This window comes from Nerophis lumbriciformis, linkage group LG17 (genome assembly GCF_033978685.3).
Source record: "Nerophis lumbriciformis linkage group LG17, RoL_Nlum_v2.1, whole genome shotgun sequence".
Taxonomy (NCBI): domain Eukaryota; kingdom Metazoa; phylum Chordata; class Actinopteri; order Syngnathiformes; family Syngnathidae; genus Nerophis; species Nerophis lumbriciformis.
In genome coordinates this window covers 6252136-6269502 of record NC_084564.2, presented here as the reverse complement: position 1 = coordinate 6269502, position 17367 = coordinate 6252136, and the positions used below count along the sequence as shown (strand labels likewise).

Sequence of the window (17367 nt, the reverse complement as noted above, 5' to 3'; positions counted from 1 at the left end):
TAATGTGCTTCGTACACCTGCAGGACCGCAAGCAAGGTTGCAGAGAAAATGCGGGCTGGAATTTGAGTGATGTGGGCATTTTCTATATGAACAAGTGGAATGGATTGGATACCGACGCACGAAGGGGGCTCTCTACCTTACGCTACGAAGTGAGGGGAAACAAAATGACAGTGGCTGCAATGCGGTGGGAAAAAAAAAAAAAGGCCAACATAAACAACCACAAGGTGTCGCTGTAAAACGTCAAAATGTTTTGCTGCGCTTTTCCTAATAAATCCGGATGAACGTTTCATTGTTTCAGCACGGGTGGGGTGGGGTTCAAAGGTCACATGAATATTCATGAGCAATGGAAGCCGCAGAAAAGAAAATGTGTCAAGAATCACTAATACGCACGCTGGAATTCTACTTTCAAAATAAAAGAGTCAAACTGGTACTATTACGAAGAAGGACTGATGCTTGATAAGTAAAGAAATATAGTTGGAGAGTAATAATTAAAGGTTTGGATTCAAAAGCAGACAGGTGCGTATCCTGAATAACAACATATTGAGTCAGCAAGTAGAGGCAGGGCTCTTTACTTTGTTAGGGTGTACCGGAAGTTCCGCCTCTCTCACCGGTAGGAGCGGCCGGTTCCGCCCAGCAGCCTCACCGCGCTGAGGGAAAGCTTTTCTTCTCCCTTCAGCCTCCCTGCGCGCACCGGATACTCCAGCCAGAAAAGCTCGCACCGTGACGGCCGAGAGCGGCGAGAGAAGGCCTCCTTCCTACGTCGTGCTTCCGTCCCCAAAACCTGCCACTCGGTTCCGATCGCGTTCGTTTCGTTTGACGGTGTGTTTTTTTTTTTTTTTTTTGGCTGGTTTTTTTTAAATTTGCGAACAGTCTTTGCGTGGCGCTCTCCGTGTCGACATGGTAGATTATCACGCCTCCAACAACCAGTACTCGTCCGGCGGCGTGCAGACCTACATGGAGCAAGAGAACGACTGGGACCGGGACCTGCTGCTGGACCCGGCCTGGGAGAGACAGCAGAGGAAGGTAAGAGAACCGAGCCGGGCGGGAATGAGGAAGAAAATGGCAGGGGAGGAGACCGGGAAGTCGGAGAGCGAAGACGGGCCTCACAGCTGCTCGGTTTGGCCCACTTTCTCGGTTTTTCCCCCCCCCGGTACCTCCTTGTTGTTTCGGTCTATTTCATAAAAATATGACTTCTGCTTCCTTTCTGCTTTATTGAGGGTATTCTTCTACCCCCTAAGCCGCCCACCGGGACGGAAACAAGGCGCCACATTGTCCTAAAAAGTCCAACTTGATCCATGCGTGCGTTCAGGGAAGCGAACGTTGACTTTTGTTCGGGCTTATCGACACTTCCCGACCTTCTAGCTGGGTTTCTTGTGGTTTCGACTCGGCTGGAGGAATTTAGAGGAGTTTGAAAAGTTTGCCGTCATCATTAACAAGTGACATTAAATGCCACTTATGGAGTGTAACGTTCAAGGCCTTCGTGTGAGTGTGGGCGTTCGCAGTGTTTTTTTTTTAAAACCAGTAGAATTTATTGGGGGTGTCCAAATTGTGGCATAGGGGCCATTTGTCGTCCATACTCGTTTTTTATTGGTCTGTGGCGCATTCTAAGAATATAATTCCCCTAAAATCATTCCAAATTTTTAAAGAAAAACTTGACACTAATGGCAGTTCTTCTTAACCCTTTTTTAGATTTTCAGCTCTGGTCCGTTAGGGCAGGGTTCCCCAACCTTTTTTCCACCAGGGACCGGTTTAATATATGCATTAATTTCATAGACCATCTTTCTACGTGTGGCAGATAAAAACAGCAAAAAAATTCATCTTTGGCTACAATCTGTTTACATTTATTATATTATTGTGCATTGTCCCATGTACCATAACAAAGGAGTTGTAATATTCATCTATTAACAAGCTTATTGGGGTATTTAGTGGGACAGGCGAAAGTTAAGTCAAAGAAAATGCGATAGTTTTAAAATTAATTAATGTTTCTGTGCGGACCGGTACTGGTCCCCGGACCGATGGTTGGGGACCACTGCGTTAGGGTACCCGGTTGTAATACACTTTTCTACCAGATGTGGCAGTAATGACAGTCTCAAACAGAGGAAGTCTGGAGCTAAAGTCAGGGATGTTTCTTAAGTGCAAAAATTATGACTAAATTGGTGAAGCTGTGTTTCCATTTGCACTTTAATTTCATGGACAGTTTAGTTAGGTAACATATATTTAATATCAATTTAGTTTATTTATTTTAACACAACATAATGGTATGCATATTAAGTCTACGCCATTTTTCTGAGTATATTTCTGCTTTATTGAGGGTATTTTCTACCCCCTAAGCCGCCCACCGGGACGGAAACAAGGCGCCACATTGTCCTAAAAAGTCCAACTTGATCCATGCGTGCGTTCAGGGAAGCGAACGTTGACTTTTGTTCGGGCTTATCGACACTTCCCGACCTTCTAGCTGGGTTTCTTGTGGTTTCGACTCGGCTGGAGGAATTTAGAGGAGTTTGAAAAGTTTGCCGTCATCATTAACAAGTGATATTAAATGCCACTTATGGAGTGTAACGTTCAAGGCCTTCGTGTGTGTGTGGGCGTTCGCAGTGTTTTTTTTTTAAAACCAGCAGAATTTATTGGGGGTGTCCAAATTGTGGCATAGGGGCCATTTGTCGCCCATGATTGTTTTTCATTGGTCTGTGGCGCATTCTAAGAATATAATTCCCCTAAAATCATTCCAAATTTTTAAAGAAAAACTTGACACTAATGGCAGTTCTTCTTAACCCTTCTTTTGATTTTCAGCTCTGGTCCGTTAGGGCAGGGTTCCCCAACCTTTTTTCCTCCAGGGACCGGTTTAATATATGCATTAATTTCATAGACCGTCTTTCTACGTGTGGCAGATAAAAACAGCAAAAAAAATTTGCCTTTGGCTACAATCTGTTTACATTTATTATATTATTGTGCATTGTCCCATGTGCCATAACAAAGGAGTTGTAATATACATCTATTAAGAAGCTTATTGGGGTGTTTAGTGGGACAGGCGAAAGTTAAGTCAAAGAAAATGCGGTAGTTTTAAAATTAATTAATGTTTCTGTGCGGACCGGTACTGGTCCCCGGACCGATGGTTGGGGACCACTGCGTTAGGGTACCCGGTTGGAATACACTTTTCTACCAGATGTGGCAGTAATGACAGTCTCAAACAGAGGAAGTCTGGACCTAAAGTCAGGGATGTTGCTTAAGTGCAAAAATTATGACTAAATTGGTGAAGCTGTGTTTCCATTTGCACTTTAATTTCATGGACAGTTTAGTTAGGTAACATATATTTAATATCAATTTAGTTTATTTATTTTAACACAACATAATGGTATGCATATTAAGTCTACGCCATTTTTCTGAGTATATTTCTGCTTTATTGAGGGTATTTTTCTACCCCCTAAGCCGCCCACCGGGACGGAAACAAGGCGCCACATTGTCCTAAAAAGTCCAACTTGATCCATGCGTGCGTTCAGGGAAGCGAACGTTGACTTGTTCGTTGCTTATCGACACTTCCCGACCTTCTAGCTGGGTTTCTTGTGGTTTCGACTCGGCTGGAGGAATTTAGAGGAGTTTGAAAAGTTTGCCGTCATCATTAACAAGTGACATTAAATGCCACTTATGGAGTGTAACGTTCAAGGCCTTCGTGTGAGTGTGGGCGTTCGCAGTGTTTTTTTTTTAAAACCAGTAGAATTTATTGGGGGTGTTCAAATTGTGGCATAGGGGCCATTTGTCATCCATGATTGTTTTTCATTGGTCTGTGGCATATTCTAAGAATATAATTCCCCTAAAATCATTCCAAATTTTTAAAGAAAAACTTGACACTAATGGCAGTTCTTCTTAACCCTTCTTTTGATTTTCAGCTCTGGTCCGTTAGGGCAGGGTTCCCCAACCTTTTTTCCACCAGGGACCGGTTTAATATATGCATTAATTTCATAGACCGTCTTTCTACGTGTGGCAGATAAAAACAGCAAAAAAAATTAGCCTTTGGCTACAATCTGTTTAGATTTATTATATTATTGTGCATTGTCCCATGTACCATAACAAAGGAGTTGTAATATACATCTATTAACAAGCTTATTGGGGTATTTAGTGGGACAGGCGAAAGTTAAGTCAAAGAAAATGCGATAGTTTTAAAATTAATTAATGTTTCTGTGCGGACCGGTACTGGTCCCCGGACCGATGGTTGGGGACCACTGCGTTAGGGTACCCGGTTGTAATACACTTTTCTACCAGATGTGGCAGTAATGACAGTCTCAAACAGAGGAAGTCTGGAGCTAAAGTCTGGGATGTTTCTTAAGTGCAAAAATTATGACTAAATTGGTGAAGCTGTGTTTCCATTTGCACTTTAATTTCATGGACAGTTTAGTTAGGTAACATATATTTAATATCAATTTAGTTTATTTATTTTAACACAACATAAATGTATGCAAATGAAGTCTACGCCATTTTTCTGAGTATATTTCTGCTTTATTGAGGGTATTTTTCTACCCCCTAAGCCGCCCACCGGGACGGAAACAAGGCGCCACATTGTCCTAAAAAGTCCAACTTGATCCATGCGTGCGTTCAGGGAAGCGAACGTCGACTTGTTCGGGTTTATCGACACTTCCCGACCTGCTAGCTGACAAGCCTGTAAATGTGTGTTAGTCATGTATGATGTCTTTTTGTTATTTTTATTTTTTAAATATTTTTATTTTTTTGTGTAATGTCTAGTGTTTAAATGTACGGCAGTGACAATGAATTTCCCCAAGGGGACCAATAAATCTAATCTAATCTAGCTGGGTGCTTGTGGCCTCGGTTGTGGTTTCAACTCGGCTGGAGGAATTTAGAGGAGTTTGAAAAGTTTGCCGTCATCATTAACAAGTGACATTAAATGCCACTTATGGAGTGTAACGTTCAAGGCCTTCGTGTGTGAGTGGGCGTTCGCAGTGTTTTTTTTTTAAAACCAGTAGAATTTATTGGGGGTGTCCAAATTGTGGCATAGGGGCCATTTGTCGCCCATGATCGTTTTTTATTGGTCTGTGGCACATTCTAAGAATATAATTTCCCTAAAATCATTCCAATTTTTTAAAGAAAAACTTGACACTAATGGCAGTTCTTCTTAACCCTTCTTTTGATTTTCAGCTCTGGTCCGTTAGGGCAGGGCTCCCCAACCTTTTTTCCACCAGGGACCGGTTTAATATATGCATTAATTTCATAGACCATCTTTCTACGTGTGGCAGATAAAAACAGCAAAAAAATTAGTCTTTGGCTACAATCTGTTTACATTTTTTATATTATTGTGCATTGTCCCATGTACCATAACAAAGGAGTTGTAATATACTTCTATTAACAAGCTTATTGGGGTATTTAGTGGGACAGGCGAAAGTTAAGTCAAAGAAAATGCGGTAGTTTTAAAATCAATTAATGTTTCTGTGCGGACCGGTACTGGTCCCCGGACCGATGGTTGGGGACCACTGCGTTAGGGTACCCGGTTGTAATACACTTTTCTACCAGATGTGGCAGTAATGACAGTCTCAAACAGAGGAAGTCTGGACCTAAAGTCAGGGATGTTGCTTAAGTGCAAAAATTATGACTAAATTGGTGAAGCTGTGTTTCCATTTGCACTTTAATTTCATGGACAGTTTAGTTAGGTAACATATATTTAATATCAATTGAGTTTATTTATTTTAACACAACATAATGGTATGCATATTAAGTCTACGCAATTTTTCTGACTATATTTCTGCTTTATTGAGGGTATTTTTCTACCCCCTAAGCCGCCCACCGGGACGGAAACAAGGCGCCACATTGTCCTAAAAAGTCCAACTTGATCCATGCGTGCGTTCAGGGAAGCGAACGTCGACTTGTTCGGGTTTATCGACACTTCCCGACCTTCTAGCTGGGTTTCTTGTGGCCTCGGTTGTGGTTTCGACTCGGCTGGAGGAATTTAGAGGAGTTTGAAAAGTTTGCCGTCATCATTAACAAGTGACATTAAATGCCACTTATGGAGTGTAACGTTCAAGGCCTTCGTGTGAGTGTGGGCGTTCGCAGTGTTTTTTTTTTAAAACCAGTAGAATTTATTGGGGGTGTCCAAATTGTGGCATAGGGGCCATTTGTCGTCCATACTCGTTTTTTATTGGTCTGTGGCATATTCTAAGAATATAATTCCCCTAAAATCATTCCAAAATTTGAAAGAAAAACTCGACACTAATGGCAGTTTTTCTTAACCCTTTGTATGTTTTTCAGCTCTGGTCCGTTAGGGCAGGGTTCCCCAACCTTTTTTCCACCAGGGACCGGTTTAATATATGCATTAATTTCATAGACCGTCTTTCTACGTGTGGCAGATAAAAACAGCAAAAAAATTCATCTTTGGCTACAATCTGTTTACATTTATTATATTATTGTGCATTGTCCCATGTACCATTACAAAGGAGTTGTAATATTCATCTATTAACAAGCTTATTGGAGTGTTTAGTGGGACAGGCGAAAGTTAAGTCAAAGAAAATGCGGTAGTTTTAAAATTAATTAATGTTTCTGTGCGGACCGGTACTGGTCCCCGGACCGATGGTTGGGGACCACTGCGTTTAGGGTACCCGGTTGTAATACACTTTTCTACCAGATGTGGCAGTAATGACAGTCTCAAACAGAGGAAGTCTGGAGCTAAAGTCAGGGATGTTTCTTAAGTGCAAAAATTATGACTAAATTGGTGAAGCTGTGTTTCCATTTGCACTTTAATTTCATGGACAGTTTAGTTAGGTAACATATGTTTAATATCAATTTAGTTTATTTATTTTAACACAACATAATTGTATGCATATTAAGTCTACGCCATTTTCTGAGTATATATCTGCTTTATTGAGGGTATTTTCTACCCCCTAAGCCGCCCACCGGGACGGAAACAAGGCGCCACATTGTCCTAAAAAGTCCAACTTGATCCATGCGTGCGTTCAGGGAAGCGAACGTTGACTTTTGTAAGGGCTTATCGACACTTCCCGACCTGCTAGCTGGGTTTCTTGTGGCCTCGGTTGTGGTTTCAACTCGGCTGGAGGAATTTAGAGGAGTTTGAAAAGTTTGCCGTCATCATTAACAAGTGACATTAAATGCCACTTATGGAGTGTAACGTTCAAGGCCTTCGTGTGTGTGTGGGCGTTCGCAGTGTTTTTTTTTTTAAACCAGTAGAATTTATTGGGGGTGTTCAAATTGTGGCATAGGGGCCATTTGTCGTCCATGATCGTTTTTTATTGGTCTGTGGCACATTCTAAGAATATAATTCCCCTAAAATCATTCCAAATTTTTAAAGAAAAACTTGACACTAATGGCAGTTTTTCTTAACCCTTTGTATGTTTTTCAGCTCTGGTCCATTAGGGCAGAGTTCCCCAACCTTTTTTCCTCCAGGGACCGGTTTAATATACGCATTAATTTCATAGACCGTCTTTCTACGTGTGGCAGATAAAAACAGCAAAAAAATTAGTCTTTGGCTACAATCTGTTTACATTTATTATATTATTGTGCATTGTCCCATGTACCATAACAAAGGAGTTGTAATATACATTTATTAACAAGCTTATTGGGGTGTTTAGTGGGACAGGCGAAAGTTAAGTCAAAGAAAATGCGGTAGTTTTAAAATTAATTAATGTTTCTGTGCGGACCGGTACTGGTCCCCGGACCGATGGTTGGGGACCACTGCGTTAGGGTACCCGGTTGTAATACACTTTTCTACCAGATGTGGCAGTAATGACAGTCTCAAACAGAGGAAGTCTGGAGCTAAAGTCTGGGATGTTTCTTAAGCGCAAAAATTATGACTAAATTGGTGAAGCTGTGTTTCCATTTGCACTTTAATTTCATGGACAGTTTAGTTAGGTAACATATATTTAATATCAATTTATTTTATTTATTTTAACACAACATAATTGTATGCATATTAAGTCTATGCCATTTTTCTGAGTATATTTCTGCTTTATTGAGGGTATTTTCTACCCCCTAAGCCGCCCACCGGGACGGAATCAAGGCGCCACATTGTCACCAATACACCATTTTTCTGAGTATATTTGATTAGTACTTATTTTTCTAATCCGCCTCACTTAAGGTCTATGTGTTAAATACATAATATTTGTGATTAACACATGCTTTCATATCATTTGACAAGGTTGTAAACTGTAAGTAGGTTAGATATGATTATTGAATACGATTAAAATTAAGTGTTAATATTTGAATGAGCTCCAGGCTTCTCTGTAGTGGAAAAGTTGGGCCCAAGGTTAAGAACTTTTGCCAATGGCAATAAAATGTATAAGATTTATTGAACCAGTTTTATCAGACAGATCTTGTAAAGATGATTCCAGTGATATAAGTATCATTTTCCTACGATCCATACTAAGAAAGTTATGAACTTCCAAAGCCAGTGGAAATGCCCTAATTTATGTTCAACTTCTTCAGTACAAAGACATTAGATGTGGGTGTCAGATTTTAGGTGTGGAGTTTGTGTTAAAAAATGTCACAACTTTCTAAACACTTACCCCAATTTAAAAAAGGTTAGTATCATTGGAAAGCTTTGCCAAACAAAAAAACAACAGAAAAAGTGGTTTCACAGTTACAGAGTATTTTTATTTAATAAAAAAAAGAAGTGGCGGAAAATTTGAGTAAACATAGCTGCTCGGACTGGACTTGTGAGTCACATCACAGGCGACCGGGCAATCGGCGGGTCCCAAAAAAATCAGTGTGCGACTCGATCAATTTAAAAGCTTTTTGGCAGACTCACAGATAAATGTGTAATTTATAAAATAATAGGTATTCCAATGAAAATTTTACCCGACGTAGATGTTTTGCTGGGGAGTTTTGTCAAGTGTAAACGTGCCAAATTTTGTCAGCGCTCTGTGGTGCAAGTACTTGTTCAATCCAGAAAATTTGGATAGTCTGGATAAACTTGGATATGTGTATTACGTCATGAGTATTGGTGTATAGTGGTGATAAAAACAACCAAAAGGCAGTTAATCCCTAAAAGCAGCAGTCCCGATCAATACTTATATGACTTATACCTATACCACAAAACCCACACTTAGGCTTTAAATATATTACGTTTCATATTTATTTAATTTTTTTCAAAATGAATGAGATCAGTCGTAGTGTAATTATTCTGGGATTGATTAATTGCTGGAAGGTTCCCACTCATCCTGCTCTGGCATGCCTGCCACCATCTGGCAGCAGATCTGACATAATTCTTCATAATGTAGGTTTTTTTCACCAAGTACCATTTCAGAAAACACTTGGCTCTCCAAGTGTATTAGCTAACCTATAATGACCAACATTCAGATATGTGTGATAGGCCTTCATTTTCATAAAAAACAAGGCAGATATTTGATTTAACAAGTTATATTTAATATATTTAATATTAAATACATTTGGAACAGTAACACCGTGTTTGAATATTTTATTAAGTGATCATTTGGCATACCACTAGATGAAGCCCGCGTACCACGGTTTGAGAATCACTGTTGTAGGGTGTATCCTTGTTGCGACAGTCCTTGAACGCAACACAATGTACAGGAAGGGGGTGTTCTAAGTTCAAACGTTTGGGGAATGTTGTTTGTTGACTGTATTTTCCCATGGTTCATTTGTTGAAATAAACTTTAAATTAGAAAGCGGAGAAAAAAATACTGCAACAAGGCACAATGAAAATAAAAGCTGAACTGTTAATACAAATAAGATTTGTCTTTAAATATGTTTTTTTTTTAGCCTTTTTTTTTTTTTTACAAAATATATATGTATGTATGTATGTGCATGTATGTGCGTGCATGTGTGTATGTGCATGCATGTGTGTATGTGCATGCATGTGTGTATGTGCATGCATGCATGTATGTATGTGTATATATGTGCAATTGTGCATGTATGTATGTGCATGCATGTATGTATGTGCATGCATGTATGCATGTGCATGCATGCATGTATGTGCATGCATGTATGTATGTATGTATGTATGTATGTTCATGCATGCATGCATGTATGTATGTATGTATGTATGTGCATGCATGTATGTGCATGCATGTATGTATGTGCATGCATGTATGCATGTGCATGCATGTATGCATGTGCATGCATGTATGCATGTGCATGCATGCATGTATGTGCATGTATGTATGTTCATGCATGCATGTGCATGCATGTATGTATGTATGTATGCATGCATGTATGTGCATGCATGTATGTGCATGCATGTATGTATGTATGTATGTATGTATGTATGTATGTATGTATGTATGTATGCATGTTCATGCATGCATGTATGTATGTATGTATGTATGTTCATGCATGCATGTATGTATGTATGTATATATGTATGTATGTATGTATGTATGTGCATGCATGCATGTATGTATGTATGTGCATGCATGTATGTATGTATGTATGTGCATGCATGTATGTATGTATGTGCGTGCATGTATGTATGTATGTATGTGCATGTATGTATGTATGTATGTATGTATGTATGTATGTATGTATGTATGTATGTATGTATGTGCATGCATGCATGTATGTGCATGCATGCATGCATGCATGTATGTATGTATGTATGTATGTGCATGCATGTATGTATGTATGTATGTGCATGTATGTATGCATTTATGCATGCATGCATACATGCATGTCAGTGTTCCGCCAATAGGGCTTCAACGATTCATTTGATTAGAAAAAAAGCTTTTAAGTATATTCTGTTGCTTCTATTAATTGTTAAGTAAATGTAACTAATACAAATAAATAAAATCCAGTCTGCACGGAGTGCCCAAAACCTTAAATACGCAGACATAGTTTCCGCACGGCCGCTATGATAGATCGCACAATGTGTGTGGGTGCCGTGATCCGTGTGGTGGTGAGCAGCGTGAAGTTTATTTTTTTTAGTCAATCCTCAAATGTCAAAAGTGCGATTTTAATATTGATCATGTGCTTTTATTAGGAGAAAAAGAAGGTTCTAGCAATAAAAAAAAAAAGCTTCATTTGAGACTATTTTAATTGAAATGCGCTTTATTCCGATTATTTCGATTAATCGGACAAACTAATCGATTGCTAAAGTGATCGATATCTGCAGCACTTGTCTTGTGGTACACACAATAAAAATAAAGTTAAACACAACAAATGGGAAATAAATTAAGCAAACCAGCTGATATGTTGATCTTAATAAGCGTCGTCTTTAGAAATGTTTTGTTTTTTAGATTGAAAAAATAAAAATGCATATCTATCTATCTATCTATCTATCTATCTATCTATCTATCTATCTATCTATCTATCTATCTATCTATCTATCTATCTATATCAGACTTTAGTTTACATTATTGCATCTATGGCTTGATCAGTCCATCCATCTCAATCACCTGGTGTACAATACTGTAAAACAATGACTATTTAGGCATAAATGAATAACATTACATGCGATGTTGCAACTGAAGAAGCTGTGGTTAGAATGCGTGAAGAGCAAGAAGTGTCATATGACAAATATTCCGGGGGAAAAATGGCTGGATTTCAAGCGATGGTGTTTGTTACAGTGCCTTTTTATAATATTAATAATGCATATGTATATTTCTAATTCCTTGTGTAGGGGTTTAGGCTTAGTTGTTGCTGTTTCATTAGTGATGCAGCCTTGTTAATATTGCAAGTGGAAAATGAGCCCACCACATGCAGAAAGTACTTTGCAGGCGACTCGCACTGTCGCACGTTGTGCTCATTGTGAAATGAATGCAGGAGAGGAGAGAATACGACAGTTTCCAGTCCTCCGCAGAGAGTGTGTTGGAAGAATAATGGGGAAGTATTGCTTAACAGTGTGGAACGATTGTGTGTGTGTGTGTGTCTTATTCACTGGTCATATGACCGACACGCTGTGTCGTAGTGTGCCAACATGCCAAACATTCATTGTGCATTTTGATCGGCCACTCTTCCTTACTCGCTGTCAAATCCGACATGTGTCAGTCTGCTCTTTTAGGAAAGTTCTCCTGCGTGGACGTTCCAAAGTCTATCAGAGTTCTACCTGGCCAATCATTGACAGCTGTGCAAACCAAAGCATTCATTGGCGGTTGCTGATTGGCGTTTTTATTGATAAGGGCCTAAAAAAAGCGGGGGGAGGTCTAACCCACCTTGCAGCGACGCTAACTGGACGTCAGGGCGGGGCTGGGGGGGGGGGGTGACGGCGTGGGTCGAACGAGGGTACATTCCTGTGGTGTGTCCGCGCTGACTGTGCCAGTCGTTGTGCAAGCTGGCAAAAAGCTGAGCAGTGTGTCTGTGACGACGAGTGGGAGCGGGAATTGAACGGAAAGCATAAATGGCACACCCTTTTTAAAGAAACAGTCCACAATGATTAGGAATTAGCACAGGGGGGGGTTGAAAAAAACCTACATTTTGCACGCACATTCTTATTGTAGTTATCTTTTCGGGAAGCACGAATAAAAACTGGGCAGGTCTGATGCAACGCTGAGGACGGGCTCCAACACCTCCCTCGCTTGTTGCTTCACGAGGAAGTCAAATGAGGGTGCGGCAGATGTGTGGACTCTTGTCAACTGCCATCAAAGATATGATGGAAGGGAGATGTCTCGCTCATTAGGTGCCCAAACTGGCCCCGCGTACAGGAAACATTCAGGAATGCGAGGTTTGACACTTTGATATTCTTTGAAACAATCCATGATTCAGACTGAGGTGGAAGTGTGAGGGTTTTTACTGCAAACAGTATCGTGAGCATCAGTCAAGCGCAACAGCCAAACGCTCCACACGCAGAAATGATCTCAGCTCATGTCGCACATATAATACTACAATAAAAGTTGCAGGACCAGCAACAAATACAAAAAAATAATGCTGCAAATGCCTGAAAAGCACACAAACAAACCCCAAAAAACCAACTCCAGGAGAGAAATGCTGCAAGTTGGCAGAAACAAAATGGAAGTTTGCCAGGTTTCATTTGTACTGGGAAGTCAGAATTTGAGTTCCTAGTCGGAAGTTACAACTGGAATGCCCAGTCGGATTTCATACTCAAAGTCGGCGAGTCCTCACCACCCTCGAGTTGGCTGCCCTGAGTGTAAACAATAATGGCAGCTTCTGTAATAGCCGTTATTTATGTTTTTGTTGCACTAAATCATCCATATATGATGTATTGATGGATATACAGTAAAATAAAATACCTTTTTTTTTTTTCATGCGGCATAATTAAGAGTTTTACATTGCTATCAATGGCGTCTTTGGCTTTCGTCCTCATCCACTTTGTCTGAAGGTTGTGGAAGGAGAGCTTAGTTGTCTAGAAGTTGTTTCTTTTCAAATGCAAGAATAGCTTTCGTGGATGTGGCCGTCTCGATTTCCGACTTGGTGACTGGAACGCTCATAGCTCCGCCGTGATATCGTTCCTAGCGCCGACCTCCAACGTCTGAGGTAAACGGAACGCGCCATTAGCCAGGCTAGCAGGAAATTAGCCAGAGGCTTGATAACTTAGCGTTATCTTCATAAGGGTGTAATTGTGATTTTTTTTTTAAATTATGTAACCAGCTTCCTTTGCTTACACAGTGGGACCTCGATTTACGAACCCCTATATTTGCGCATTTTTCGGTTTACAAGCTTTTAGATTGCACCAAATATGCTTCTGTACGTGAACGCTTTGTTAATTTTTTGCCACTTCCTTTCTCCCCCTTTTTTTGCTCCTTTCCCAATGTTAATGTACTGTAAGTGGATCTTTCTTTTTTAAATGTTGTAATATGGTTTGTTAAAGTTAAGGATGTTGGGGATTTCTGATCGTTTTTGAGGGCACCATAGGTCTGCTGTGTTTATGCACCTGTTGGCATAGCACACTGCACAGTTTAGCTTGTCGTTAGTTAACTCATCACCTCCTTGTTATGTTTGTTTGATATACAGTACAGTGTAGCACTTTATGTTGTGTTCAAAGTGTACAAACCTTCACAAAATATGGACTTTTGTCGAGGCTGGAACACGTTATTTATAACTACATTGGAGAGATTTGGCAAGGCAATTTTATTTATAGAGCACTATTCGTACACAAGGCAATTCAGAGTTCTTTACAGAAAATTAAACGAAGGAAAAATAATTCAAATTAAAATCAGAAAATAGAATCATCGTAAAAACAATCCTAATTAATCAAACACTGTAGATAAAATAATTTCAGTCGTCATATGCATAATTAAAAAAGTGTTTTCAGGCTGGGTTTGAACATTGCCAAGGTTGAGGCATGTCTCACAACTTCAGGAAGACTATTCCGGAATTTGGGAGCGTAAAACTGAAACATAGTTTCACCATGTTTGGTCCTGACTCCGGCCACCAGCAGGAGACCACTCCCTCATTTTGTTGTGCAGCACTTTGGAAACATTTTGTTTAAATGTGCTATATAAATAAAGTGGATTGGATTGGATTGACGTTCTCCGAGCTCGAGATGGCATGTCGGAGATGTACTTTGGCACAAGACCATAAAAAGACAAGGAGAGCTGTTTAAAGTCTATTCTTTGAGCAACAGGAAGCCAGCGCAGTGACCTAAGCTCTGGACTAATATGGTCGCATTTACTGGTTCTAGTCAGGACTCGAGCAGCAGCATTCCGGGTGCACCGCAGCTGCTTTACAGCCCAATCGCTTCACTATACAAACTTTTCAATCTGCAAGCCATGTTCAAGAACCAGTTAAGTTTGTAAATCGAGGTACGCAAGAACAAGTAGTGTAACAAATGTACAACCCCACCTCTCACTGTGTACCCAGCGTGTTACAGGTGAGCCATGCATTAAGTCCTTCTCACTGCAGGAAGACGCGGCATGTCGAAACACGCCCGAGTGAGCCACGGCGCCGCCATCCGCAACAGTCTTAGCTTCGCAGTTGGGCTTCACATATTTCGAGGAGTCAAGGAGGAGGGGTGTCGTGCAGGTGCAAACGAGCGAACATAAAAAAGCAGTAAAAATAACTTGCTGTCACTGGCGATTGCTCGTCTGTTTGCCGGAATGATGCACCACACTGGTGAGAAATATTAGCGCTACTGTTCACCTCACAGGGGCTAATTCTCTGAAAAAATAAAAGTAAGAAATCGATTTACAAATCCTCGTTTGCATCAGTGTGCTGTTTTTACTGTGCTGCCATCTTTCATTTTTTTACAAGGCTGAGTCGCCTTTCCAGTCTGCGGTTGTCTGGCAGGACCGGAGCGGGGGCTGCAGGGAGGGTGTGGCGACGGCTGTCATTTAATGCAGCTTTTTTTTTTATTGTTATACTCACATTTTTATAGTGACATTTCTGCTCGTCTGATGGTGAATTATTCCAAGTGCTGCTTGTTCTGAGACACGAGAGCCAGCCCGTCTAGTCCTGCTTTGTGCACAAAGAACACGTTCAGTCAGGCATGTTTTGATTGACTGTGAATAAAATGAAGAAAATAAATTGCATACGAGAATCTCTTTCTGAATGTTCTGAACTCCCTGTTTCCATGCAGATGTTGCGTTTTTTTTCAAACCAACAAAAGACAATTGTCTTGTGGTCGTTACGCAACCACTAATCCATTTTTATTATGTCATTTTTTATTTTTTATTAATTATCTAATAGGTTTGCTCCTCCCGGTCCAAACCCTCCGACGGAACTTAACGTGCACCTCCCCAAATTCTAATTTCGTTTCGCGGTTGGGAGATTGGCCGTGCCAGCAACCTGAGGGTTCCTCGTTCGATCCCCACCTTCTACCAACCTAGTCACGTCCGTTGTGTCCTTGAGCAAGACACCCTTGCTCCTGATGGGTCGTGGTAAGTGCCTTGCATGGCAGCTCCCGCCATTAGTGTGTGAATACGTGTGTGAATGTGGAAATAGTGTCAAAGCGCTTTGAGTACCTTAAAGGTAGAAAAGCGCTATACAAGTATAACTAGGGGTGTAACGGTACACAAAAATTTCCGTTCGGTACATACTAGGGATGTCCCGATCCGATATTTGGATCGGATCGGCCGCCGATATTTGCAAAAAAATGTGTATCGGCAAGGCATGGGAAAATGCCGATCCAGATCCAGTTTAAAAAAAACTCCGGTCCGTGTTTTCCAACGCACCGATTTAAAAAAAATACATTCCACTTTTCTGCTGCTCCCTAATTTCCGTTCCGCATTTTCCAGCATACCTTCAACACATCCACAGGTCTGTGGATTCTCACGCAGTTGCTTTTAGCTGCTGGCATTACACGACAGGCTCTTCTCACTCTTTCCTGTGTCTCCCTCTTACAGACAGCGAGTGCACCTTCTTACACATGTCATACTGTCACGACACACGTCACATACGTATACGCCCTCTCCCAGCAGAGAGCGAGGTAGCAGCATGGCTAACGTTAGCTGTGATGCTAGCGCAGCCGCTAAGGTGCGCGCCTGCTCAAGCGTCCTCTGCGCACGGCAAATCTATGCCACGCACAAAATCAAATAAAAAAAATAAGCGCATAACAATTTTCGACACGGATACGACAGAGAAAACAGTTTTCGTCATCATTGTTCAAATATTGTAACGTCTGTCGAGACGCTTATCTCCATTTGGTGCCACACGTCCACACCATCAAAATGCAGAGGCAAACATTTCCACATCAACACCGTATGAAAAAAATTGTGATTTTTTTTTTAGTTGTCATTTCCCTCTCTGCGTGAAAGTTTAAAAGTAGCATATATTAATGCAGTATGAAGAAGAATGTTTTAATGTAGACACAAAGAATCATCATACTGCTGTGATTATATGCATCAAGTGTTCATTCAAGGCTGAAGCAAAATATTGAGATATATATCGTGTATCGCAATATGGCCTTAAAATATCGCAATATTAAAAAAAGGCCATATCGCCCAGCCCTAGTTCAATGATGCCATTTCTGTTTGTCATGTATAATTTTGTCTATTTTGTGTTTATCCTTGAATAAACAGGTCAGTTTCTTGTTACCAACCATTGTGTATTATTCAAACTCCCCTAATTCAGCTGGCTAGTTGTTATCAAGAGTACTAAAACCCTTTTCAACATGATTCTGACAACTAAGTAGGCTAAATTTCTTTAAACTTTAATACATGCTCGGATAGGCCAGTATCGGTCAGTATCGGTATCGGTCGGTATCGGATCGGAAATGCAAAAACAATATCGGTATCGGATCGGAAGTGCAAAAACCTGGATCGGGACATCCCTTGTACATACCTCAGTTTAGAGGTCACGGTTCGGTTCATATTCGGTACAGTAAGAAAACAACAAAATCTAAATTTTTGGGTTATTTATTTACCAAATTTGTAAACAATGGCTTTATCCTTTTAACATTGGGAACACTATAATAATTCTGCCCACGTTAATCAACATTAAACTGCCTCAAATTGTTGCTCAGTTGTTACTAGTCGTTGACTGGGAGGTGTTTATTATAATTTGGGG

The 17367-nt window shown here is 40.5% G+C and overlaps 1 protein-coding gene across 2 annotated transcripts in view; it reads left to right on the top strand.

The window, feature by feature from the left end:
- The first annotated feature begins 661 nt into the window (after positions 1 to 661).
- actn4 (actinin, alpha 4) overlaps positions 662 to 17367 on the top strand; it is a 155366-nt gene continuing 138660 nt past the window's right edge. For both annotated transcript variants that reach the window (XM_061972306.1, XM_061972305.1), the window contains exon 1: positions 662 to 1023. In XM_061972306.1, coding sequence (XP_061828290.1) covers positions 898 to 1023 — 126 coding nt within the window. In that variant the 5' untranslated portion in view covers positions 662 to 897. The remainder of the gene's footprint in view (positions 1024 to 17367) is intronic.